We start from the raw sequence: 27742 nt of genomic DNA on the forward strand, positions 1-27742 counted from the left end.
AACCCCGTCCCATATAAGTATGTATGAATTTGAAATCTGAACCTAAACTCTTGACACCCGGTAAGTCAATTCTCTACTTGTAAAAAAAGTCGCCCCCGCAAACTGAAATCACAGTAGATTTTATTTTTCTCGTGCACATTCGTTAGTATATTTACGTCTGATGTAGAAATAAATGAAGATAGAACGAAAATTGCTAATTGCTGTTTTTACCTCTATCCGGGAAATTATCCTACAGCGTGTAAACAATACGCAATGTGAATGAAAAAAAACTGAACCTCCGCACTGGAAGATCGCTCAGGTTCTTCAACGTTTGTCCGACTAATGGATGCAAGTGATATACGAATAGAGGCTTTGATTCGCGTTTCACCCTAAAGAAACTGGACCCCTGGGGCAGAGCAAAGCATACAAAGTATCCGCTTAGTCGTCGTAATCACCGCGATCTGAATTACACAAGTGATGGAATACTGCAGGTACAAGGTCTAGGTGTGTAATCGATACAGGAAACGTCGCAGACGATGCATTGAGCAAAAAGTGAAACCGAAGAAGTTGTCTACTTTTAGTGATTCAAGTAGCCCGAAGCAAAGCGCGTAAAACGTCCAATCGTCACCTGTGTAGCGGATATTTTGCACAGCTGCATCGGCAGCCCCGAAGCGTATAATCTAAGAGCTCGAGTTTTGGAAGACGGTATTTGCTCGGCACTTCCGGTTCCGCTCACGCCGTCTAGATCCACATCCACCTGCGAATCATATTTGGAAGGTGAGAACACCGCGTCAACAATGGAGGGGAAGATCGGACGCGGAATAAAGGCGGCCCTGTGCACCATGAGGGCCTGTTATCAGAATTAACTCGAGGCCTTACCTCGGGCCTCGTCAGGCCGCAGGTGCCACGGCAGTATTTAGCGCAGCGCAATGCCGCAGAGAAGCCGGAAGTGGTCTTAGATAGCGCCGACAGGAAACGTTCGTCAGACCACACACGATGTCACATGCGCCAAAACAGATACAGGCACTCTCCTGTCACTGTGTATACGCTTCGCTCGCTCTCTCCCACTCCCTTCCGCCCCTTTTCTCGCTTTTTCTCTCTCCCACTCTCTCTCTCTCTCTCTTTCTCTTTCTCATTGTAACGTGTACCTACAAAACACGCTCTTCAGCCTGCTAACTTACGATATTTTTTTTTAACGATGTTACCTGATATACGTAATTCTTTTACGCCGCACTTTCTTACGAAATCTAATTCCTCGATCATTGGAGGAGTTGAATCAAAAATATTTACACTCTGGAATGATAAAGGTATGAAATTTTCTTCTGCGGTATCAGCAAGGTCTCTAATTTTCGAAAATGTTCTTGTGTACTAGTTTAAAATTTTTTTACACTGATTCTCTTTTTACTTGACCCTTCCTTCAAATGACATAAGCTACTGTAAGAGGTACGTGGAAATGAATCGTATTTAAAGAACGGATCGCAATCAATAAAATCAAAGAAAAGATAATTACCTTACATTTTTCTCGATTCAGTGCAAATTGTACGAAATTCCTACCGCAAAACGTGTTTTTTGATGGGTCGAAAATAGAAGGGAAAAATAAGTAAGTAACAAGAGCGCTGACGTCCCTCTGTCGGTTAATAAAAATCCACTTCGATGTAGGCGGTTCATATCCATCTTTCTGCGTAGAAAGATTACTTATTGCCTAAATTTTCTCAGATGAGATTTACCCCAAAGTACACGTTACGTGCGTAAAACCTTACACAAGTAGATACATTGAAGTGGAAACTACGAACAAAAATTTATTTTGCAACTTAGAAACCACCAAAATGACAACTTGCACAAATAAGTATCAGCAACAATCCCATTGAATGATTATTAGTGATTGATACATGAAAATACATCTCAAAACGCACGCTGTTCTGCGTTATACGCATTTTCTTACGTCAAACTGAAAATAATCGTCGGACAGTCAGACTTGTTGGTGAAATGAATTTTCGAAACTTACGGGATCAGCAAATTTTCTCTCACGTAAGATGAATCTGATAAATTTTTCACACGCACGTTCGATTATCACGCTTGTTCTAGCAATTAAGTTTTCATGACTTTGAAATTGCAGTCATTGTGACATGTATAAGAAAGCGAAGTTACTCGTTACAACTTCTGCGTCGCAATGTTCGTGTATTTTACAGTGTGAACGGTATTCAATGATTGCAGATCATCATTTCTTACATTCAGTGGCTCTAATGTAAGTTTCGTATGGGTCGACAAACTTTCTATGTTATTTTCATAGTTATACAAATTTCTTATACCATCGACCAATCTCTGATAACATTTCCATGTTACCTTTATGCTCATATAACTTTTAATAAAAAGTGGTCTGAAGACGACGTAGACGAAAATTCTTGAGAGAGCTGACGAGCTCAGAAATATAGTAAATTGTACATCTGAGCTCTCCGCTCACGGATTGCATAGCGATATAGTTTAAACGAAGGCTCTTCGAACCCACATTTTTAATTGAAATTTTCGACTTTCGCAGTTAATCGTGAAAGGGGAGAACCAATTAAGCGATAATATCGCCGTATAGGTCGTAGACCTCTCTTAGTAGCAAAGAGACTGTGTCGGCTCACGCGTAATTTCTTTTTCTCATGTTCTTGCAAGGGGACTCTGAGAAGTCTCTGGATGACGTACAAGAAAAAAAAAAGATTCATCAATTCAGCAATAAAGCGTCAACGATTTGCGCTCATCTCTCTTTCTTTATTAGCAAAAGCGCAATAAAATTGGGTCGTTAATGTCTATATCGTGATTCTAATCATATAAAATATATGTATTACATACATCCTACGTGAACGTGTAATCCGGGAGTATATATAGTAGATCTTAATACCGCGGTATGTAAATCAAACCGCTATTTGTCCAATATTCACCTGTTTATCTCCACGGATAAGATCTCGGGGAATTATAAACGAGCAACTCGAGGAGTCAAATTACATCCCAGTTTTATATTATAGGTGATAAAAAAAAGAAACCTCGGTAGCAGTTTCACGGCGCGGAGTGTAAATGGCATTGAATTGTCGGCCAGACGTTAATGCGCCTGCAGACTACAAAGGTGCGTGCCGCAACGTGGCTACGTACATACATGTGTAACATACTCGGTGCATGCGTGCCTAACTTTGTGTGTTTGTTGTTTGCCCTCGACATACGCGAGGAGAGGCCTCGCATCTCTCGGATAATCAACGTATCGTCTAATAATAAACATCACGGTTGGCGGGGAAAAAAAACCAAGCGATTTAACTATCGGTATAACAATTTAAAATCAACATCCAGTTTACTCTCGCTATCGAGTGACTATAAATTCGCAAAGACGTTGCAAGATCCTGCCGACGCGACGTCCGGTTTCTTACTCCTCGAGTTCCAGTCTCGTAGCATTTATTACCGTCTCCGGGCGTTTTAAAAACCGACGGGCATTGGAGCGGTATTTTTGCGCAGACGACTGGAAAAGGTACATGGAAAGAAAAATATTTAATATCTTACATCTCCTGTTGTTAAGATATGGATAACACTTTTTTCGAGTTAAATATACAGCAATACAATTCGGATAATAAGAGTGACAAAATCAATAATATGTTAAGAGTTACAATATGCTTGGGTAGATCTACAAGTAATATAGATTTGATTCCAATAAAGTGTTGTCCATATATTCATCACAATAAATGTAATATCGAAATTACACTTTTTTTTTATATTCTCACAAGGCATGGATACAGATTGATTGACAATGGCAAAAATCTACGCAGCTGCTGCGGCAAAGTTGCCTGAGTGACGTCTCTAATTTGTGGCCCAGGTCCCGATTGTCCTTGTCATCTTGATAATTATCCCAGTGCGCAAGAGCATTGCGAGGTTTTTATTAACGCGGTTCGTTCGGGCGGTGTGGAGGGGCGAGAACGGGGCCCGTGACGTGTCTATAACCGAGTGAAGGGAACGGGGCCCAGGACAAGGAGAGGGGGGGGGGGGGGCGCGGCGCGAAGAAGGCGCGCGGTACTTTGTGGTGTCGTAAAGTAACCGGCCGCCCTGTAAATCCCTGCAGGAGTGCGGCAGCCCTGACAGATCCTCGCCCCCCTTCCGCCCCCCTCGATACGACAGTCGAATCCCGCCACCTTCGCGTGAGAGAAAGAGAGAGAAGGAGAAAAACGGTGTAACGAGGCTGCCAGCTTGCATAGATCGCGAGGCGCGATTCGCGTAATTAAAAATCCTTTTAATACAGCTGTAATATTCATCGGAAACAGGGGTGATCGGGTCGTAAAATGTCCCTGGATCCGGGGGGAGAAATTCTCTGTAACTTTGTTGGCACAAAGTCCCGCGCTTCGTGTTTATTACTGCCTAAACGAGAACAGCTATAGTCAAAAAGCGCTTCGTGCGGGTTCGATTTGTAGGCAGGGCATGACGATTTCACGGATCCTTGTCGTGCATCGTGTCGAAGAAAATCCCTCGTAACGAATTATTCAAACGCGGCTTTTTAATCTCCTTGACAATATTCAATTCTCGAATCAATTTTAATAAACCTGAATCCCGTAGGTATATTGTGTACACGTGTACTCTCACGTAGAATCTGACGTAATTAGAGGATATAACGAGATGAATTTTGAAATCTGTGATTACCTGAGAAAAAAAAAAAAAAATTAACCGAATTAAAAATATTTGACCTAAATATAATTTGCTCCTGCGTTTTATATTGAAAATATTTTTAACCTCTGGTATACCGATTAAACTTTAAAAAGTAATCCGAATCTCCCAAGAATAAAATCTAAAATTGCGTCGTTAATGTATCCGTAATAGAACGATGCGCAAGACTTGACTTTGGACGTGCCTGAGTTGAATTTTTCCAACTTGTTAAACAATCGAAACAGCTGCTGTATAATTGACGCAAGTGTCAATGACGAGCGTGGATATAAAGAAGAGTCGTGTGAAGTTGAACCCATCGCGCATCGCGCGGAGACTGGTTCCTATCCTATTTCACGTCCGGGATAGTATTAGGCGCGCAAGGTGGTCCGCCGTATTCTACGGAGTAGAAAAGAGAGAAATTACGACGTGGCGGAGGATAAACCGGGTCGGTCGGCCCGCGTTTCCTACCGAGACGACTGCCCAAATAGAGAAGATGCCGGGGGATCGGAGCCCGACGGCCTCAGGTTTGTGTGCGCATGTCTCGTAACTCCGTCACGACGCGACGCTCGACGTCGAGAACCACCTCGTGTGTGCGTCGTCGTCCCCACGTCCGTGTGGCGGAAAGTTGTACCAAACGGATGTAGATCACGGGGTGAGTGAGCCGTCAGTGCAGCGCCGCGTGGCGCCGGAGCTATACGTCACGGTGAGATCCGAGAGAGTCTCTCCCGCGGCGATATATCAGGACTTCTTCGTCTGCCGGAAACGTTCTCAACATTTTTACTCCGTTCCTTAGTTTTTACATACCCAGGTACCCTCCGACTCGCCGGGCAAAATAAAATTTACACAATTTTCACGCCGTTTTTACCTTTCCTTACCTCGTTTCCGTTCTGTACGGACTAGACTTAATCGAGGCGTCGTAATATTGAGCGTAAAACTGCGCTGCGAGATTTAAGAAATGAGAATTGGGCGGGAATGACGACTCGAAAGACAGAAAAGTCAAAATGTAACAGTTAAAATTTCATAATTTTTCTATAACTATACATTTATCTCGACGATTCTGTTTTCTGTCCCTTTTTTTCATTTCGACTTACTTCAGTTTCATTTTTCATTTTATTCCTTTCCGAAACGGATAACCGATTTTTCGTAAATCGAGTATCGCAACTGAACTCGCCGCTGTCTTTTCCGTATGAAATAGTTTGCGGTAAAAGCGGAAGGAATAGAATAATTCCGAGCTATACGACATAAATTGGGAACGAAATCAATGGCCGCCGGATCGTCGAGATCTGGAAAAGAGATGATGTAGAAAAGCGCCGGTCACGTGGTTCGGGGGTTGAAAGCATGGCAGCGTTATGAGATATCGGAGCGCTTCTGCAGGCGGTGTTTTTTTCGTTCATCTTTATACACACAGATCCTTGAGAGATTTAGGCATATTTGTACAATAAATTAATGCGATAATGCCAAGGCAAATATTTAATAGGGAAATAATTAACGATGGTTGGCCGTTGCCGCGTTGGCGCAGGTATTTTTTCCCCTCATTTATTTACAAATCTTGGCCAGTTTCGATTGATACAGTAATAACGGCCGAGCGGGGAAGGCGCGGGGAAGGCGCGGGGCATTCGATCTACACGCGCATTGCTTATATCCGGCAACTTTACGATGTTATCCTAACCCGAATATCGGACGAGGAACGCTGCCGATAGAAAAAGTACTTTGTTAGTCACTCTCCACTCGGGCAAGACCCCCAACGTTTATCTACGTGCATGTACACCTACACCTCGTTTACCCAACATTCGTACGTCATATTTGTATCGTAAGCCCTCGTGCCCCCGCATCCAGGACTCAGCGAGCATCAGTAGAGAATGACAGCTGCAGTGATCCGATTTTTTCAAACGGCAAGAAGAGCCGCGCAACTGTTTTCAAGTGAAATCACACATCAGACTTTCTGACATTTCGTTTAATTAAAGTTGAAATTAACCGCTAAACCGAACGTCGTTGCTGGAAAGAAACATCAATTGACCAAGTTTCTAACTTGTCACAATTTCTGGGGTAATCGTCTCGCAACGCGTCACGCGGTAGGTACTCAAAAGCGATACAAAGATCTACGGTAAAGAATAACCTGATGTAAGAAATGAGTTCCCGGTGACCTGCAAGCCCAAAGGTTTCCCTTTGCCACGCTTCTCCGCACAATGCCTCGACGTATTTCCATCCTCCCAGGAGCCGCTTCCCGCAGAACATCCCACACTCGGGTCCAGTCAGAGCGGTGCTAGCATCTTGATTCGCGGATCTTACGTGTAGGTAAGCTGCAGGAAGCCTGACGGTGACGGCGGCGGTTGAACACGAAGGTGCAAACAGGGAACACCCACGAACATTTCGCGGCACACCGGGGCACCATCTGCCTCTCCCACGCATTCAGCAACGACGTCTTAATCATATAACCAACATCTGGTAGCCCCCGCACACTTGCTCCGTGGATACCGACCACCGTCCGATATCGGTTCGAAAATTCGGCAGGATCGAGTCGATCTTAAAGAGATCCCCCGTCTCATCGAGGGTAGAAATCCCTCCTCGAGTAAAATAGGCCAGGTTTCAGGTCCCGGTTTTCCAGGGGACTCGACAGTCGCGAAGAAGCAGAAGAAGCAGAAGAAGAAGAAGAAGAAGAAGAAAGAGGAAGGTGACCTGGACGAGGACCACAAATCTCGGCTATCTCGAGATCTCCGCGGGTTTTTGGCCGCTCTAATGCCTCTGCAGCCGGGATCTGGACCGGGGCTCCCGGTGGTGGTGGTGGACGCTCGTCCCGGCAGCTCCTACGTACCGAAAACGAAGGGGTCCGAGGACGGCGAAGCGAGGGACGAGCTGCCGGTGCAGATAGTACCAGAGGAGACCCCATACCTCTTCCTGGGCACATAAAGAACAGGAACGCCCGGACGTGTCCGAGACGGACGGCGCTTACGGGGGTGAAGGGGGGACGGGGCGTGGGGCACAACTCGCAACTCGCGCGAGTCGAGCGACGCGTCCAGAGATTTGTGTTCCTCGAGTTCTCGTCCCGCGCCCGTATTGCCGGAGAATTTACAACGTTCTCCAAAGACTTTCACGTCCGCCAAACTCAGGCCCCGCCCCCTCACCTCGCCCTATTTTTCACCGCGTCCTTTTATTTTTACCCCCTACAACCCTCTCGACGACGACGCACCGACATCGCGCTGCGATTTTTAACTTTGGTCTCAAATCATGTAACTGACGCACGCGTGAAAAAATTTCATCTAACTATTCGGTATAATTTTGTAGTAAATGTGATCCGACCCACGATTTTATCGTGAGAATCTCTATGAATATTTCTTGTGGCTTCTTCTTCATTTGTTTTTTGTAAATCCTGTTTTACACGCATTTGGTTATGTTTTACAGATTTTATCTTCTCTGTAGCTGAATTTCAAGATGGTCGTAGAACACCGACGAAATCATTCGACCTCAAGATCTGACCATTAATCTCGGCGAGTATTTTTTCTTTGAATTGATTTTTGGAACACTTTTCTTTACCGAGACTTGATCGCGTTTTCTAAATTCTTATCCTCTCTCGGTAAGCTGATTGCGAGATAATCATCAATCGCAAACGAAACAATACATCATGAATGTAAAAAATTTCAAAAGTGAAAGCATGCGGATAACATTTATAATCTAGTAAAACCGAACGAGCCCTAAAACTTCGACTCGGTTTCGAGTTTGATTCCAAGTTCGTTTAAGAAATTCATTAAAGTCAACCCTGCTGTGAAAAGTTGGGTATGAATATGCAGAGTAATAAAGCCAATCTATAGCTGTGATGGGAGCGGGAAACAATGTCAGTCGAACCGCGGAGGAAATGTTCGTTTCAATTTTAAATTTCTTCTTTTTTTTATTACTCAAGCTAGAGTGTCACGCGCGTCAGTTTCGACTCTGAAACAGAAGGAAGCCGGCGGTAGTCCTTCTTTCGGTATTTTATTTTATCCCATCCGCCCCATAAGATCACATTCCTTACGACCCATTAGACGAATTCATTACTCGCCTCGGTTGGAAGTTTCGGCTTCCCCCGGGCAGCCAGCGGCGCGTCGATGACCGTTTCCGTGATTATTCAAATAGTCAATTATACGTGTTCCTCCGAAATGTATCGTCGCCATTTACGAGGGTATTATACCGGCTAGTGAGCGTCAATTTAGATAAAATAGAAAAAGTTAACGGCACTGCTATACGCTTTGAAGCACCGCGTTTATGCCAGACGCTTACTAGACGCGACGCCGGTCACGTGAATGTGCGCATGAACTCGGGAAAACCCGATTATAAATTAAGAGTATCATCGAAAAGGTTGGGTCGTTTTTGTTTCAAAAGACGAATTCAAACGACAAAGAAAACACGATTTTTCTCCGTTTTTGTTCTTTAAATTTTCGGTTGCAGCTACACCACATTTTTTAGTCCCCTCTCCTAATATGCAACGACGTAAATACTACGTATAATGTAGCTGATTTATACACGGAGAAAAACTTCATTTATTCCAGTAACTTATTGTAAGCCGCTAGTTTAAATTTTGCCGGAATTATAAGAAAATGTGGTTTCAGTGACTATTTAGTGTGGTTACATTTGTTAGGGCTACATTTTATGCAAGTACTACGACATTAAATATGATCGTTCAGTTAACTAAATTTTTCGTTTGTGTAAGGCCTTGAAAAAAATGTATTCCTGTATAAGACTAACGTCAAATTATCGTAGTACTTACAGGAAAATATAGTACGAGTAACCGTAAACAATAAGAATCGTATTGCGTGAAATCGTCAAAGAAAAAGGTCTCCTTCAGATTGAAAAATTCATATAAACGCTAATTAGCCACATTGCAGAAAATCGGAGAATCATTGAAAGGATCGAACCTGCCTTTCAAACTGTTTTAATTTCTCGCTGGAAGATAACTCGCGTCTAGACAATTTGCACCAATACGAAACTGTTCGTATAGATTAACTATCTTCAGAAGGTGATAAATGAGACTTATCGAATAGAAATTGATTACCTTGAGGGCCATGGTGATCAGGATTTCCTATTTCCATCGTCGATCCTCCCAGAGGTGGAGTTCAGAGTCACTAAAGCAAGCACTACGCAAGAACAACACATGATTTACACAAAAGAACTAACAGACACGCTCAGCGTCACAAGAATACCATTAAATCGTCCGAGTGAACGACGCTTTGTTGCATACAGTGTGGTAAACTTTTCGGAAACAAATGATTATTCACATAATCACATCACCGCACTTTAAGGTTGCGTCTGGATGCATTAATCACTTCTCACAACATGTACGAGAATTTTGCGACGCCCGTTCATCACGCGATCAATTTCGATACTGAACTTCGAGCAATGAGGCGGAGCGTACACAAAAGTTGGGTGTGGGTGGGTATGTTTGTGTACTTCGAGAATCGATTTACTGTTGTGAATTCAGCAGCAGAGATGGATACGCCTGCTTGTTGACACGAATACTTAGGATTAGTGTACATGAGACGTTACTGCGTCTTTGAGAAATTGTTTGCGCGTTTGAAAAGAGTTCAGTGTTTCAACTTTCAACTTTCAACTTTCGTTTCCATTCCGGTGTTTGACAAAATATTCGCCCAGTCATGGATGGACATAAAACGTGTCGATTTGAAAGAGATGTTTGATGTTGGAAAAAATTAATAGATAATTTGTGTTAGTCGGAGACACGTGCTGATATTTCAAGTCAAGGATCTTAGTCCTTGCGTTCGAAAAATGTCCAGCGCTATAACTGCCATCATTCTAAACTTTGATGAAGTCTTGTCGCGCATCATAGATCGTTATAAAACGTGTCTATTTTAAAAAGTCACCAAATATTCGAGAGTAGCGAACTACTGATGTATGTAAATTGCAGACACGCGCGGGGATTTTAAATCATCAGGCTATTGAAAATTACAGTTATTGCTCAAATTTCGCAAAAATTCTATTGGTTTTAATTGATTTGCCTAGATTTTTATTGATAAGAATGAGAAATGTAGTCAAAGATGTCTATAATTATTATTCTATCAAAGTGAGTAACATTATATCTTTCCTAAGGAAATTGCATAAGACTCTTAAAAGATGAAAACGATAAAATAAACTGTAAATCAACGTAGTTTAGCAATGATAGAAGTCCATTTAATCATATTGCTTCGTGCCTTTTTGGATATCGCTGTCCTCGAGTATATCGACATAATAGATACGCAGAGGTAGCTAGAAAAATCTAGGCCAATATCCATCGTGCGATACGTCCCAGCACTCATCCTCGATCCTTGGCATTCGACTGTCGTTGAATTAATCAGGATAGTTTCGATAATGGTAAGAAACTTCTTGACCAAAGGACGCACCGTTCGCAGGACACAGAAATGCAATGTCGGTCTAACTGGGAGCCGTGTATATGTGCAGATCTCGGGTCCAATTCATTAGCGCATTACGGATCCAGGAGCAAAGATGCCTGCGGCATGCGAGAAGTACTTTTTACTCGTTTCTTTTCTTCTCTTTGTCGATCAGAGGAGCGAAAAGATAGTGGACCGGTTTCCTCCACCGAAGGAAGTCGAGCCGTAGATCGTCCTTCAGCGTGATTTGCTGGTACCGGTCGCCCGACGGCTTCGAGGGCAGAACCTTTTACCTTTGAACGTTGGTACCGGTCCTCTTCCTCGTTCCTCCTCTCTGCCGATCAATTTTCACGGTGAGCCGATAATTGTTTCGATTAAAGACTTAAACGTAAACGTCTACGCGATTAGATGCAGCGCCGTAAGGCGTCGGAGGAAGCAGCAGACGACCGACCATATTGCGTAAGGAGGTGCGGGATCCACGTACGGGATAGTGAAATAACTTTGAGGATCGTGTAGGCTGCGAAGCGTGTATGCGTATAATATGCAGGAATAACGTAAAAAGGCGAGACTTGCATCTGTGATACCTAATTTACTTTGCATATAAATAGTCGTCGTCGCGGGTTGAACTTTGGAATGTGATACGACTTTGCGCGAATAGCACTGCCTGATCCTCACCTATTCAATGCACGTGAATGTGTCGCGTCGTTGCCGCCGCAGGAGACTCTCGCCGTCTATTTCTATTTATTTTTCTTACTTTCGAAACTCCATCAGTGCGGCATAAATATATGAAGCTAACCGCATCCTGTACACAGCGAATCGTAATTTACGGGATTTTGCGGCTGTTATGGAAATACTCGATCGAAAAGATATGAGGGAGCTGGAGACATCGGGAGTGTATGGGTCGATTGAAATTTCGCTACGTTTAGTTTATAACATATATATTTATTTGAGCTTTAATTGCATTTTAAAATACAACCGAAATAATTAAATAATGACAAATCTGGTAAAATGGTTTCAAGAGTCGCGTATACATGATGCATTATTTTACTTTTATTTTTATTCATTTTTTTCTTCATGTGTTTTGTCTGTTTGTTTGTTTGTTTGCTTCTTTTACTTTTTAATCATTAATCGTTTATTCTGTTCTTACATTGTTTTGCTTGGATAGTTCGTATTGTTTATTAATTTTCACATCGTGTGTCTCTTTCTCGTCTTAATTGTGTATACATGTGTGCGTGTTCGTGTGTGCGTGTGTATATGTGTGTCGATTCGTGTTCGCTCATCACACTCTTCAGCAGTCGTATATAATTACAATAATAATATTATTATTATGTTTGATAAATACTTTTTAAAGTCCGCGATGGAAGAATTAGAGTTTACAAGATATATACGTATACAAGTGTTTCTCGGGGTTAGCGCGTCACTCATTCTCACTCTCATTCTCTCCCACCATCCTTCTCTCTTGTCTTCTTCCCTTTCTCTCTCTCTCTCTCTCTCTCTCTCTCTCGCTCTTTCACCGGTTCACTCTTGGGGTGTGTTTCTCCCCTGCCACGTTGCTCTAGTAACTAGTTCATTCATTCCTTCGTTCATTCATCCATTCGCTTCGGCGTCCCGTTTTCGATATCACTGCATTATTATTATTATTATTATTTTCTTAATTTTTTTTCGTTTTCAATTTCAATTTTTTTCATATTATATAATAATTCATAATGTACACAATATTATATAATATAACTCGAATGATAATAATGACAATATTTTACATTTAATGACGCATGGCTTAAATTTTTTTTTTTCGTCTTTCTCCTCACACCTTCCTTCTTTTTGCGCAATAAATATTTTAAACAAATAAAAATTTACAATGTTGTCTACAGAATTTTTTTCGTTTTTGTTTTTTTCTTCAATTTTTCTTCCTTTCCATCTCGCTTAATTATTTTAATACTATATTTATATATATATATATATATATATATATTTGCATATATATATATAATAATTGCAATAATAAATTTCAATATTGCACTCTCGCGTGCATTCCCGTTTTATTATATCTTTTACTTTTACTCAATGTGTGCTGTAGTTTGTTTTGATTTTTCTTCAGTGGCTTTTTGTTCAAGTATCTTTCTCTCCCCTTTTCACTCTACCTCTCGTGCAGTTTCGTCGTAACCGATTTTTATCATAATATAGAACGCTTTACGTTATTACACAACATCTTAAACGCGTACGCGCAACGCGCAAGGTTACGTATGTATGCCTATTTGTGTCCAGTATGTGATGCACGTATATGTATATGTATGTATATTATATATGTATGTATACACAGTACACACGGGCGTCCTGCAGTAAATGGTTATTTACTCGATGATAGCGCTGTTATATTTTAGTATATTTAATATATATAAGTATCAACAAAGAGATTCCTTTACAAGAGACTCTACCCTAGCCTATCCTATAGAAACTACGCCTTAACTTGATAATCGTAATCTTATATCAATAATAATATTGGGCAAGGGGGGGGGGGGGGAGGGGGGAAGGGGTATACATGCGACGACCGATCGCCGCCCGAGAGACCGACGATCGGCAAGCGACTACTTGTCGATTTATTCATTTAATTATTTATTCAATTAATTAATTACTTTATCATTAACCTTCTTAAGAATTATTATAAAATCACAAACTTGGCGTGCCGAGTCCCCGGACTCGGCAGTGCCGCGAGATATGGTGGCATCACAATAATTAATTAACCTTATCTTCCTTAACATCATCCGCAACTATTTGTCTCTCCTGTCGTACTCACTTCCAGCTATAACTGTTTCTCTCTTTCTCTCTTTCTCCATACGTATCATATACGATATACGTATGCATATATCAAATACGTCGAGGTACCTATACTTATACTCTTTTTATATATATACTAAAGTACGAGACTCGGATTCACGTGCGCGCGTTATAAATTTTTCGGCCCAAAACCGCGGCCGCAAGTTTTTAACGGCCGCGGCGGTCTTTTAGGAATGACAGTATGAGGCGCCGCGATTTCCGCGCCGTCCTCCGTCCCTTTACACAAGACTTTAGTGACGATGGAAAAACGAAATAATTTAACGTATAAAAATGAAAATGGCAAGTTACAGTCTCTCGGCCGATCGGGAAAAAATTCGGGAAAGCTAGGAGCGAACACGGAGGAGGACGTGCGGAGCACACGAAGCACCGATGGTAAAATTATACAAATTTACAGTTTTGCACAGCGTTATATATACATAAATATATGTATAGTGATTAGCGTGCTTGTGTGTGTGTGTGTATGTGTGTGTGTTGTGTATGCAGCGTGTGTTTAATTGGCTGCATGGCTGTGCGATTGCCGACGAGAAAAAACGAAAATCGTAATCGTAATAATGACGGTATAGGTATAACAACAAAAGGATCTTGCGAGGCGTTGAAGAGGAAAAAAACTCTCACTTTCATCGCCTGTTCAGCATAGGCAGCAGCTTATTATAACACAATTACAGCACGGTACCAGAGTACCTGTCGCGTAGTGTAATAACCGTGAAATGAGGAAACAAAGAAAGAAAAAAAAAAACACAAATATCGGACGACGATTTACCATGATATCGCAATATCTATAATAACATATAAATACACTACTATGTACAGGGGAAATTGTTTCGTTCTGTTTTTTCTTCTTCTAGCCCTGATGTGAGGGAGGACGACCCGGACTATACATACTTGCTCGAAAGCTGCTTCGCGAGCTCCGTATACTTGAGGAACTTGGAGTGTGGGCTTTCCTCGAGGGGCGAGGGGGCCGGCTGCGAGGGGCTTCCGTTGGGCTGGGCGATCGGGGGAGACTTGTTCCTTTGCGAGGGCGGCGAGGGGGCGGAATGCCCTGGGCCCCCGGAGGAGGACTGGGCCTGAGACGGTGACCGGCCTACGGTCATAGGGTCGGGGATGACGCCGTCCTTGACGAAGTGCATCTTGGAAAGGTGATGCCTGTAGGCGCCCTTCGATATGAACGGCGTGTCGCAGAAGGCGCACTTCATTATCGAATCGGCGGTTACGACGGCGTCGTTGCAGGCCCAGCTGAAGGCGAGAATCGCGCCAGGCGTCGAGCCCGGCGCCTGTCCCAGGCCACTTCCACCCCCCGAATTACCGCCCCCTCCGCCCCCCGAACTTCCCCCGCCGCCGCCGCCGCCCCCGCCGCTTCCGGTCTGACCGTGACTCGACGAGGTACCGGCGCCGCTCCTCGAGCCCCCGGAACTCGAGCCGCGAGTCTCAGTCTTGTCGCAGAGTTTCTGGAGCGCTGCTAGCGGGTGACTGCTCGTCTTTCTACCCTGAGCGTCCGACCCCCCGCCCCCAGGACCGCCGCCTCCGCCGCCGGAGAGGCTGTCGAACATCGACGAGAGCGCGCCAAGACTACTGGAGGTCTTGGTGTCCGGTGTTCCGCGCGGAGTGACGGAGCGATCGCTGCTGGTCGGACTGCTGGTGCTGTTTCTGCAGGGACTCCTGGCGACCTGTTCGACTCCGGAACTAGGTCTCGGGGTTGGCGGGTTCACCGGGGGTGACATGGCCGCGCGATCGTCCTCGGCGGAGGTTGCGGTCGTCGTCGCGTCGTGGTGGCTGCCCCGCTGCTGGTGGTTGTAGGCCGGTTGGTGATCCTCCTCCTCGCGATCCTCGAGGACCTCCTTCTTCACGACGACGTCGCGATCCCGACGCTGTTCGAGGTTCTCCTCGGGCGTCGCGTCGCCCTCTTCCTCCCGAGGCTCTTTCTTTATCACCGGTTGCTGCTCCTCGTCACCGGACTCTTCGGGGTGCGGAAGCCGCGCCGGAAGCGCCGGCTGCTTGTCCGGTGTTACTCGGTGGTGGTGCTGGGGGTGGGAGAGTCGCTCGTGGCCTCCGGAAAGATCCATCGATCTACGCTCCGGCGTCATCACGTCCGTTCGCCCGCTGCCCCGCTCCGATATCGAGCTCGATTCGCTTCCGCTTCGCTCCCGCCTCGCGGCGACCGCTGCGTTGTAGTGCTGCTGCTGGTAGGACCGCAACAGGTTCATGGACTGGGGGTCGACCAAGGGTTTCATGTAGTCGACGGACTCGTCGATGCCGAGGCGCTTCAGGATGCTCGATCCCATCGGGGCACCGGCCTGGGAATGGTGAAGACCGGAAGCGCCGTGCCGCGCCCGGGAGTCGAAACTCTTCTCGATCAGCTTCTCGATCGCGTTGAGGACGGAGGGTGAGGAGTTCGGGGTTTCCGTCGGTGTCGGGGTCGGGGTCTCCTTGCCGGGGGTAGTCGCGTCGCTCGCCGAAGACGGTGAACGGTGATGCCTCGAAGAGACGGAGGACGCGTCCTCGCTAACGCTCTTCCTGCCGCTTTCGGGGGGCCCGCTGGGGGGCGGAGCGTGGTTCGACATCAGGGCGTTCTTCAGGAAGTTCCTCTGGCTCATGCCGACGACCCCAGCCCCGATACACTGGCGTATATGGTCAACGAATATCGTCGTCTCTATCTTGTCCCCGCACTTTTCGCACGTTATTCGCCCCGCGTGTTTTCCAAGCGTGTGACCGAGCCCCCCCGACGCGTCCCCGTTCTTGAATTCGTTCTGCGCCCGCTCGAGCTCAAGTAGCTTCCTGACCGGAAGTGACTTTTTTCGCTTCTCCCTCGTCTGCCGACGCCGGCCTCCGCTCTCCGTAATCGAGCGCATAATGTGCTCCTTGTAGTGGGAGTTCTTCACCATGTGATTGCTCAGCTCTTTCAGAGAACTGAACGCCTGATCGCAAACCTTGCAGGTAAGCACGGCGCTCACGTGGCTGCTCGTCGCCCCGGAACCCGGCCCCCCGCCGCCGGGGTGACCGCTGCTTCCGCCCGTCGGTGGGCCACCCCCGGCTCCACCCCCGCCTCCGCCTCCGGTACCGCTACCCTTGTTCTCGTCCGATGATTTCCACGAGATTATCTGCTCCTGAGATATGATGTTGGTGTAGTGCTGGGTCTGCTGCATGTGCGAGGTCATTTCGGCAAGGGAACGGAAGCTCTGACCGCACCACATGCACTTCAATATCTGCCGCGTTTGCTCGGCTCCCTTCCCGAGCCACACGTCCTGGCCTCTGACCAGCTTCCTCGGCAACGGCATCGTCTCCTTTATCAAGAGGTTCAATTCCGAGGGGCTCTGCTTGCTGCTCGGCGTCCCGCCGCTGCTCGCGCTGGTCGATGTTTGAGGCTGGTGTTGGGGGGCCTGAATGCTCGGCATTTGGGGAGGCTGCTGCTGCTGGTGGAGAGCCGAGGGCGGCGGAGGTACCGGCATGTTGACGCCGCAGTGCTTGGCCTCCTTCATGTGCGTCGACATCGCCGCGAGGGTGGGAAAGCTCTGCTTGCACCAAACGCACTTGAGGACGTCCTTGGCCTGCTCGGCGCCCTTGTTCAGCCAGTGGGACTGCCACGCGCTGTGTCGGCTGCTTGAGCCGGTCACAGCGTTTCCGGACCCGGAATTCCCGCTTCCGGGCCGGTAGAGGTCGTCGCCGCCGATCTTGCTTAGCTCGCTCATTTTCTCGAGCGCTTTGGTCGCGTCGCTCGGTTGGTACGGCTTCTCGAGTGCCGCGGGCGGCTTCATCTTGCCGTTCCAAAGCTGGTGATCCACGCCCCCCGAGGCCTTCGGCGATAGCTGTTGCTGACTAGTTGCCGCTGCCACGGCGGCAGCAAAGTACGGAAAGTGGGACGCCACCACCGGCGACGTCCACGGAGAGACCACGGGGCGTCCGTACGACTCTTGGTGACTCGTCGTTGACGCCAACCTTGAGGACTTCCGCGGCGGTGGTGGCGGCGAGTCTTCCGGACCCGGTCGCTTCCGACTCGGAACCGAGAGATCCAGGGGTCCGTTATTTGTCTCCGAGGAGGAAGACGGGGTTGGCGGTTTGCTGAGGTTCAGGGCGGTGTCGTCCTCCTCTTCCTCCGTCGAGGACGCTTTTCTTGTGCTGAAATCCAGCACTGCTGGCAGCGTTGTCGCACCTGGAGACAAGTCGCCTCCGCTGTTCGGCGACACTAGGAGACCCGGGGTTGCCGCTGGTGGGGAACAGGACGACGAGACCAAAGGCGAGACTGAACCTCGGGACAGCGGCGAGTGTCCCAGGAGGAGCCGCTGATGGGTCTGCTGGATGTAGGCCGCCATCACCGCTGCCGAATGCGGAGGCAACAGGGGATGCGCGCCCAGTGGTAGCGGAACTATGCCGGTAGGACTGACCGGGCTTGCGCTGCTTCGCGGCGGGAGGGGAGGACTTCCGGCTGTTGGACCGGACGATTCCCGCGATTCTCTCGACGGGCAGCGGGGACTCATTGGATCCCTGAAACAGAAAATTGACTATATTGACGCGCGTTCGATCGAGTTCGCAAGTCTTTTCATTCCTCAAACTCAACGGGAACCAAGAGAAGTGTCCAAAATCGAGTTATCGTGATCTTTTACGAATTCAAGGATTCGGTGCTTCCTGATTCCAAGATTCGGTTTTTATAAATCACTTGTACTTGGAGAGAAAATTGAATGTAAGAAGAAGAATCGTGAAGATCAGTTGCCTAGTCCACTATGGACAGGTTGAGCGAGCAGGACTGCGATGACAGAACTATGCACAAGGTGTTCGATCCGATCGAGAAACACCCCAAATATCAAAGCTTTCGTTACTCAACGTAATTTGAAACGACGATTAATGTCCGATAAAAGTTAATACATCATCTGATATCGTATCGCGGAATACGAATGGCATAAGAGCCAGCGATGTGATTTCACGAGAGTAGAATTGCATTTCTGAGCTACCTAAAGCGGCGTAAATTTTTTCGCTTCAAATTGCGACTTGCTCTCTTCTGTAATTATTTTACAACGGAAATCATTTCCGAAATGTTTTCGAGTACATATCCTGGTACACCCTGTTGTAACCATCTAGTAAGGTAAACTTTTTTCAATTAATCAGTTAAATGGATGTCTAAAAAAGATTATTGGTGGCGAACTTGTCAACATTGAAGAAATTAAGGTTCGAGCTCCTACGAAATTTGTTGAAAGAACCGACAATCAGCGTATGCTGTACACGTATACATGCAAACATGTACAATGTTACAATACAATTTTATTGAAAAGAAGAGCACGTGTCGGAGTGTCCGTATAGATACCTTGATACGCCTCAGCTACGCATAACAGACTCTGACCGGCTCTGATTGTGAGCGAGGAGAAAAATCTTCGTACGTTAGGATATAGTAGAAGTAGCACAGCCGATACGCACAAGGTGGTTGGTCGAAAGAGACGAGGGTCAAGGGCCAGGCCACGATACGTGAGCTGCAGGGCGTAGGATGGGCGACGACGCACGCCTGTCGACAGCCGAGTCGGAACTGCGTCCTGACTAAATTGCCGAATGCGTGCGGCCTGATGAAAGGGGCTCCCGGCGTACGCAAGCAGGGGAAGCTTTCGAGTGGGGAAGAGGCGAGGGCGAGAGCGAGAACGAGGGCGAGGGCGACGGGGACGGGGGTGGGGATGGTGAACTGCAACACGCGTCGGTATCTCTATTGAAGCACCGACGCCGTGCGCCGCGGTGGTACCGTCGCGACGCCACCGCCGAGCGCCGAGCGAGAAACGAGGAACGACGAACAACCGCAGCCCCCGGCCCGCCGGTCCCCCGCCCCCACCGCCCCACGCGCGCGTGACTTTGCGTCGTATCAACAACGCGGCGGCCACGCGGCGTCACTCTCTCTCTTTCTCTCTCAAGGCACCACCAACGTTAACGGACGGCGGTGTGTGCTCGCGTCTTAGGGCCTAATTTGTTGTCGGGAGTACAATAAAGTAACGCGACGCAAGCCGACCGACTTCAAAGACCCACCCGCGTCCTTTGATATCGCGGTCGTTATCGACCGACGAGAATTTGCTCCTCTGCGATTAACCGCGCCTAAATGCGCAAACTTCAATCTAGCTCCTTGTGTAAACCCCTGCAGTACAGGCTACTTTACAGCTGGGCAATTTTCGAGTCACTGAGATTAGGTATACAGGATTATAAGTTGCAGGAAAAATGAAGTTTTTTCCTCTCTCGCCCGATCAAATGTCATCCAGGATCGCTCATGGGATTCGACTGTGAACTAGCATCGATATGCAAGTTCGAATTTCAGATGCCGAGATTCAGACCCAGAAAGATGGAGAAAGATGGAGAAAACTATCCCCAACAATTATAGTCGTTGAAGATTCGCGGAGGAACTAGATTTTCGGAAACAGGAGCTATACTAGCAAGAGTTTTTTTCGTTCTTTAGGCACTCTTTTGGAGTTTGACCCCTACATCAACCTCCATTTAACGATACCAAATGAAATTTGAGTATAAGAATAACGGTTTGCTGACCTGTCGGGGGGTCCGGTGTCTCTCAGTCCTGCGGGATTAAGCCGCGTGGACGTTAAGGGGGACGCAGCTGGAGGTGGAGTGGAAGTCGGTGGTTCGTCTTCGTCGTCTTCCTCCGAAGGCGATCCTTCTTCGTCTTCTTTGTTGGCTGGAACACCGCAGCCCCGGTCGCTGGGACTCACGGGGCCGTCTTCATCGGCGCAGTCGCCCTCCTCGCCCTGGAGGTCCGTTCCTGGACCAGATCCCTCCACGCCGTCCCCCCCTGAAACAAGAGATACAGTTCCGGTGAAACACACGTCGTTTTACGAGCACTGTCGGCACTCATTGTCAGACTGACTGTCGAGGTCGAGGGTACGTCGAATCATCAACGCAGCACGACACCGACTCTGGCATTATTATACATTTATGCTGGATCATACCCTTCAATTGCGTTCAGCCATCCGTGCCGGCTGGTTGACTGGCTACAGACCTCGCGAAAGATTACAAGCAATCGGAACGGAGTCTGAAGTAGAACTCGGCGCAAGTTGTTATATTACAACGTTAGCACGCGTTTAATTATCCACCAACAAGATACGTAGGTGGTTACCGGTATACGAGCCGTGTCTAATTAGCTGTAACGATGTTAATTACACCAGCTCGAAATTCCGCGGTGAAATCGATCCAAAGCATGTTCTTCACATTGGTGTGGGTATCACTACATTATATGTATACGTCAACGACGAATCAAACAGGTTGCGTAAGCGGACGTCAACGGTACCGGACGAAAATCAATCAAGATTTAATTCGGGAACTCTCATTCTTGTTAGCGACGGAGAGAGGGGAGTGTTTTCAAATTGCACACGATTTGTTGATTCGTAAAACTTTATCTAAGGTTATCTGATTTGTTGGCGCAATAAGACGCGGATTAAGATCTGCCACCGCAGCGTTGCCTTATCTGGTGAAAGGTTAACCGTGCAACAGCAGCAGCAGCTATGATATGGTTAATAAACCAACTACACCTAAAGACTAGATTGGCTGAAGATTAGTCAGACAAATAGTGCGGTGTAGACCAAAGCTTTCGGGGTTGGCAGGTCGGTGGAATGATGCAACAAACGCGGCGAAGACACAGATTATAGCACGTCACTCGTCGACCCTGCGGTTCTACGCGGTTCGGTACACGTCCTTGAGCTCGTAAGCGAAGGGTGGGAAAACTCTATCGCGGTTAAAGAGAGGGCGCAAGCTTCTTGCGGCCTGACAAGCCAGGTGACTGATGAGGAGATTGAATACCCGGCTGTCTCTTGGGCTTTCTTTGACGTGGCCTCGGCACTCGCCCCCGTTTGGCCCCGGCTCAGCAGGCTGCTTTCGGCACTATTAGCATAATTCGCAGTTTTAGATATTCAGGGCTTCGCTTCCAGCTAAAGGGCTGAAGAAGCGCAACGGTGGGTAGGTAATTAGAACCCTCCGGGTATCGCGCTAATTACTCGCGACAAGCGACGCTCGCAGAGACGACTTCCAAGGTGAGTCGACGCTGTTCAGGCTAGCTCACTACACATCAAGAAATAGGACTCTGCATCATGGTCTCATGGTGGGATGGGTTTATCAGCCAGTCGATTCTGGGGTCTGGAGACTGGAGAGTGCGGGTGGTTGGTGAAACGGCGGCTCCTCTCCACCGTCTACCTTCTTCTCGAACCAAGTAACAAGATGACGAGGCGTAGAACGACGCAAGTAGTATACAGCCGGGAAGGAATGAGAATGATATAAAGGTCCAGGTGGTACAATGTCTGCTATCGGTTCATTTATCAGCTTTCGCGGAGAGGCAGCGAACGACGTCTGGCTCCCCGCGACTGTCGACGCTCGACGTTGTAAAGTGGTGTGGCGGTCGGGGAGCAAGTTAGACCAAGGATTGAGCGTGGAGTCGAGGGGAAGGATCGAAAACAAAACCATTGTGGCCGCCAGGACTCTTCCGTCATCGACATTATGAATTTTAATCAAATCATTGCCGTTTCAGGCGGGATGTTATCGCTGTATAATTGAACATTCACATTCAATATTCTGTCTTTGTGAGTAACGCTATTATCTCTTTGTGGACTAACGGTATACATGTAGACTTGGGATGCTTCTCAGGAGGATCCTGCAAAACTGACATTCCACGATGCATCTGACGGAAATAGGCGCGAATCGCACTGCGTCAACAAACCTAGCACCGATAACCTTACTGTTTCGATTCCTCACTTCTGCTGTACGTATAGTGAAACTGTCCATATTGATACTGATCACGTTGCTGTGAAAAAAATTGGAGTGTCCGAAGATTATCCAGATGGAAACTAGTACAATATCAGCCTAATCAAGTCATGAGTAGTTATTGACAACAAGATCATTGACTCTTATACATCCATCGTGAAAATCTATCAAATGCAGGTAAACATCATTATCGCTGCTTCTTTTCAGATTAGCATATTTTCACATGTGGGAGCTCGGCTAAGATCAGGATCAACGCGAATGGTGCGACTCAACCAGGTTATGGAACATGGAGATACGGTCTCCGAGCAAGAAAGAGACCAAGAAAGAAAGAGGTCGCAGACAGGTGCGGGATGTAAATAATCAGCGAATAGTACCGGCGACCTGCTCCCGGACACGGAGGACACAGCCATCGTTCGATCCGCCATCTTGGTCCAGCGATTCCCTCCGAGGACAGGGAGTGTCGTCTTCGGCATTGACCGAGCGAGTGGGGGCTGCACCGTCCTCTGGCCGACGATCCGACCAACCAAGAATCGTTTGTTCCCTGGTAAGATGAAGGGAGGGAGACTAGGAGATCGCACATTGATCCGTTCCAGCATCGGCAACTAATTACGCAGATTTATGTCCCCATTGTCCATTGTCTCCTACCGAGCATTCGCCCGGCTGGTCGGGGTGCGAGGGAACGATAGCAAGAAGTGCAAGCGATCCAGGGCGGACCACCGGGAGGCAGCCCCGCCCGCTGCCATCCTCAGGTTAGGTTGGTCAGTTGGCGCGTACGCGTAGGAACACGGCTGCGACGAACAGGAGAACCGGCCGTATCGACGTCCGCGGGTTTCATCGGAGGATGGTGACTGCAGACCACGTACCTCTCGGTTCTCGGTAGTGCCTGGAAGCCAAGCTCCTGAAATTGAAAAGAGATTCTCGGTTGAAGGGTGCGCTGGGCCAGCCAGCCAGTCAGCCGGTGACACTGGCCCCTCCGACAAATACACCGGAGTGCCAATTATTCATCGGGGGACGCTGATCATCCGGGTAATTGGAAAAGCTCTCCGTCAAGACATCCTGGTCACCGTTCCGGGGTCAGTTTCCTGTTTAATTACGCCGAGGAGAAGCTTGCTCCGGACCGCGTCATCCTCTCGACCCTTTATCTCGCGGTTAAACCCGCCTCCACCACCGGTGCAGATGCAAAAGCGGCTACTGCTCCTCTCCATCTCTACTTCTCTCTCTCTCTCTCTCACTCGCACACTTTGGCCGCGTACCACCGAAGACCTCTATTGGTGGCCACTAACAAGGCCCTTCTTCTTCTTCGAGGATATATTTAAGCAGGAATAAGATCCCGTGGTGTACCGGGGCGCACAAGGCGTCCTGACACTCCGGGAGATGCGCTACCGCGATACGCGTACCTTCTGTCCTCGGACTCACTCGGCTTCTCTCTCACCGCTCTTCGTCTCTCTTCTTCTTCCTTTCCCTCTTCGCCAGTACATGGTATATTAGCACGGACCCCTCTCTACATGCGGGGTGTACGCCCGTCTCGTACCAGCTTTGCTCGCACAACAATAATTAGTCTTATCGCTAACCTTTTCTGTCTTTACAGTCTCTTCTACTGCGCCACACATGCACGATGTTTCTTCGTGCTGTGGGTACCTTGTAGTGACTAGCAGTCTGATTCTTTCCCTGTCAAGACGCTGCATGCACGAATGCTGTCCGATATCTCTAACTACGCCGCCTCCTCATCGCCTCCCCCGTGTCTCTCACAGTCCCAGTCACGCTTTGTGTCCCCATCGTCTCCCTGTGTTCCAGCCTCTGTCGACCATGCTAAAATCACGCGCCGCCTATCCGTTGTCGTATATCCACCTGCCGCGTCCTCACAATGTGTAAATTTGTGCCAATACAGCATGGAGTTTCTTTTTTCCATTGGACCTGACGCTGATACGCTGGACGATTTGTCGTCTGGCCCATCCACCAGCGGCCATAAGACGAGGAAAAAAAATACTGTATAATAACTGCGAGGGACGGATGGGTGACGAGGAACAAAAGAGAGGCGTTGAGGGCGGCGGCGAGAGACGGAGAGTGATCGGTGAACAAGTGTGAGTGAGAGAGTGATAAAAGACGAGAGGGAAGGCGTGATGAATTTCTGATGGGAGATTGTTGGAAGGGAAGCGTGACAGGAGGCAGACGAAGAGACTGACGGTACCTAGCGGTAGACGGACGGATGGATGGATAGACGGATGGACGGACGGATGGACGGGCGGACGGAGGCGAAACGGGGGGAATAGGGATGGGGGCAGGAGAAGTCTGCATTGTGATTCTCTTGCGGTCTGCGAGTGAGTGACTGACGGCTGAATCCATTCTCCTTCGCTCATCTCTCAGGACGGCCAGTACCGCGGCCCTCGAACCCGCGAGCGGTTCAACGCATCACTGTAAGGTAATTGTAACTCCAACCATCCGGGCCGAAAGGGCTTGTCTCCTGACTCTTCGCCCTTGTCGCGATGACCCGATTTTTGTTCTGGCGTATCCAGGAACAGCCTGAAGATATACCTGATGATGTTGTCCCCGCAAAGTACCTAGACACTGCCGTTCGAGCTGAGCAAACACTGGCTAATGGAAACGAGCATCGGTAGAGGTTCCGAGACGTTGGCGCTCGAACGGCAAGACGGAAAAGTCACAGAGGACGAGTTTCTCGGAACGAATGCACATCTCTCGAAGGACGTGCGTCTAATGCAATCCGAGAATAAGGGAGACGGAGATGACGGTTCAAAACAAACCTACTCCCCGGTCTAGGTGCCGTTGACCTCTTTGCTAAGAGTAAAGAGTACAGGCGCGACGACGCCGCGGTCCATGGACACTCACCTTCTGGACAGATGGTGCTGCTCACCGCCGAAGAAGTGGCTGCTGATGGATCGAGCACCGGGTTCACGTCGTGGATTCAAGCAACAGGTAAAACGCGTGCGTGTGAAATTCGCCGCCGTAAAACTACGACGTTACCCTCTCGACGAACGTTCGTCGGGACAAAACGGGGACCTCGAATGGATTTGAGCCGAGTCGCGTCGCGTCGAACGCTGGACTTAAACTGCCGCCACACGCACCCGCCTCCTTAAGTCTACCTGACCGATTGACTGATGAGGCAGCGGCTATCCTAAGTCAACACTCGCTCCATCAACTGCCTGCATACTCCCCCCTCCTTCCTCACCTTGACTTCCATTCCCTTGTCCTCTCTCTTCTCCTCTTATGCTCCACCTGGCTCCATCACCAATCTTCCGTTGTCCGACGCACAGATTTAAGTGTCCCTGTCCAGTCTTATCGACGTCAAGAACGAAAGGCCTCGTCTCTGGCGACGCTGCGCACTGGCCAGATTGACGAGAGAAATTTCAGGCACCGCGGTACCACTCTCTCACCGAGGGAGAGAGCTCCTGCGGATGGATCGAGCTTTCCGAGTTGAGGTAAATGGATAGATATACTCAATTAAACACGACGCCGCGTGCACGCTGCACCGGCCCCGGATGGTGGAGTGTTGGTACTTTCTACGAACGGATACAGGCCAGATAAGGTAATCCCTCTCGCCGCTATCTCTCTTCGCTCTCTTGCTGCGAGATTTGAAAACCGTGTGAGAGAGTCGCGGTTGGCGGGGAAAAAAAGAATTGTAATTTGCTGGGGGCTTTTGAACCGCGGAAAAGTCACTCGCTCGATTCTCTTTGAATACTACTAGCATGTACCCAACGCCCGTCCGTTTCAAAGCTACGACCTGATCGCAGACTTCCGAGTGAATATAGCGATTGCTTCTTCTTCGCGCCGCAGGCGCCTCGCACAAATTCCTCTCCACTCACCTGCTCGCAGGTTACACCAGCCAAGCAGATATGCTTCGAAAGCTCTTGATTCTCTGACAATCTTTGATATGTCTTTTCTATCCCGTGACGCGCATACCGAGGCGAAAATAAACTGGATGACGGGGATCGGATCGAATGCGAAAGCATAACTGCGCGTGAAAAAAACGAGCAACGGACAGAATGCGAGTCGAGTCACCTTCTCGAACTGCCCGCTAATCAGCCGATCGTGGACGCCTTTTTCTCAGCTCGCTACGGCAGCTCAGGTAGGCATATACTTGGACATGCACGGCTGACCGAGTCCTGGCGGGTATGGCGACTGCATGATGGATGAATGTCGGCTCCCGTCAGTCCATCTGTCGCGCAACAGGCGACGCTCGTGATCGATGCGCTCTGCTCGAGTATCTAAAAAGTCCGATAGCTCCGATCCCGTTCCTGTGCTTACCCATGCACCTCGAAACCTTTTGGGCACCGATCGCCGCGCCGGACTCACACACGGAACACAGTTCCAATGGAAAAACCACCCGAATTACACTCAATTAGGTAGGGTGGAGTTATCGTTTCCAGAAAAATGTATCAGGTACGAGAGATGAAATTCACAGCTGGAAGAGAATTATATAATTATAGATATGTAGAACAGATTGAGTACAGCTGAATTTCCGTCAACGTTATAAGAGAAACCACCGAAAATACCGTGATGCATTCAGATCCAAGTCTCTGTTAACTATATCAGTTTGGTCAAGATAATCGCGGACTGATTTATTTTCGCATTAGCATTCAGTTGAGAACTTTCAGTCAGAACAATCCATCAATAACCTGATAAAACCAGATCAAGAATGATGAACGTGGCGAGATGACGACACGTTGTTCTTGATTAAATTAGGCGACGGTAATGAAGTCAATTGCTATTTAGACTCATAACGATCCATTCAGAAATTTCATTCGTTGCAAGCAGCACCTGTTTCAACAATTCTATACTCAATAACGCAGGCGGCCGACGCGTCTGATCAAATTCGAAGGTCTCGCTGAAGCAATTATTAGTGTGTGTGTGTGTGTGTGTGTGTGTGTGTGTGTGTGTGTGTGTGTGTGTGCGCGTGTGTGTGTGTGTGTGTGTGTGTGTGTGTGTGTGTGTGTGTGTGTGTGTGTGTGTGTGTGTGTGTGCAGGTATAACGAGAGCTCACGGCTTGCTTCTTTATTTCATGGTGAGAGAGCGGCAAGGGGGGGGGGGGGGGGAGACGGTTAATTGGGAACTGTTTGAGAAACCGGAGAGGCAGAAGAGCGAAGATATCAATGGCCGTCTTGGCAGACGTGACAGCGGCGTCGGCAGAAGGTAGCCAAACACGATCGAAACACTTAGGGCACGAGGGCGTCGTGACGCGACGGGGTGAT

At 47.9% G+C, this 27742-nt stretch overlaps 1 protein-coding gene across 5 annotated transcripts in view; it reads right to left on the bottom strand.

Moving 5' to 3' along the window:
• Window positions 1-12093: 12093 nt before the first annotated feature.
• Window positions 12094-27742, bottom strand: part of LOC124297486 (protein tiptop) — a 117144-nt gene continuing 101495 nt past the window's right edge. For all 5 annotated transcript variants that reach the window (XM_046748580.1, XM_046748578.1, XM_046748579.1 and 2 more), the window contains 2 exons: window positions 20322-20580; window positions 12094-18299 (listed from right to left, as the gene is read on the bottom strand). In XM_046748580.1, the coding sequence (XP_046604536.1) occupies window positions 14696-18299; window positions 20322-20580 (3863 nt within the window). In that variant the 3' untranslated portion in view covers window positions 12094-14695. The remainder of the gene's footprint in view (window positions 18300-20321; window positions 20581-27742) is intronic.

The sequence above is a fragment of the Neodiprion virginianus genome, chromosome 2 (assembly GCF_021901495.1).
Source record: "Neodiprion virginianus isolate iyNeoVirg1 chromosome 2, iyNeoVirg1.1, whole genome shotgun sequence".
In the NCBI taxonomy this organism is placed as follows: domain Eukaryota; kingdom Metazoa; phylum Arthropoda; class Insecta; order Hymenoptera; family Diprionidae; genus Neodiprion; species Neodiprion virginianus.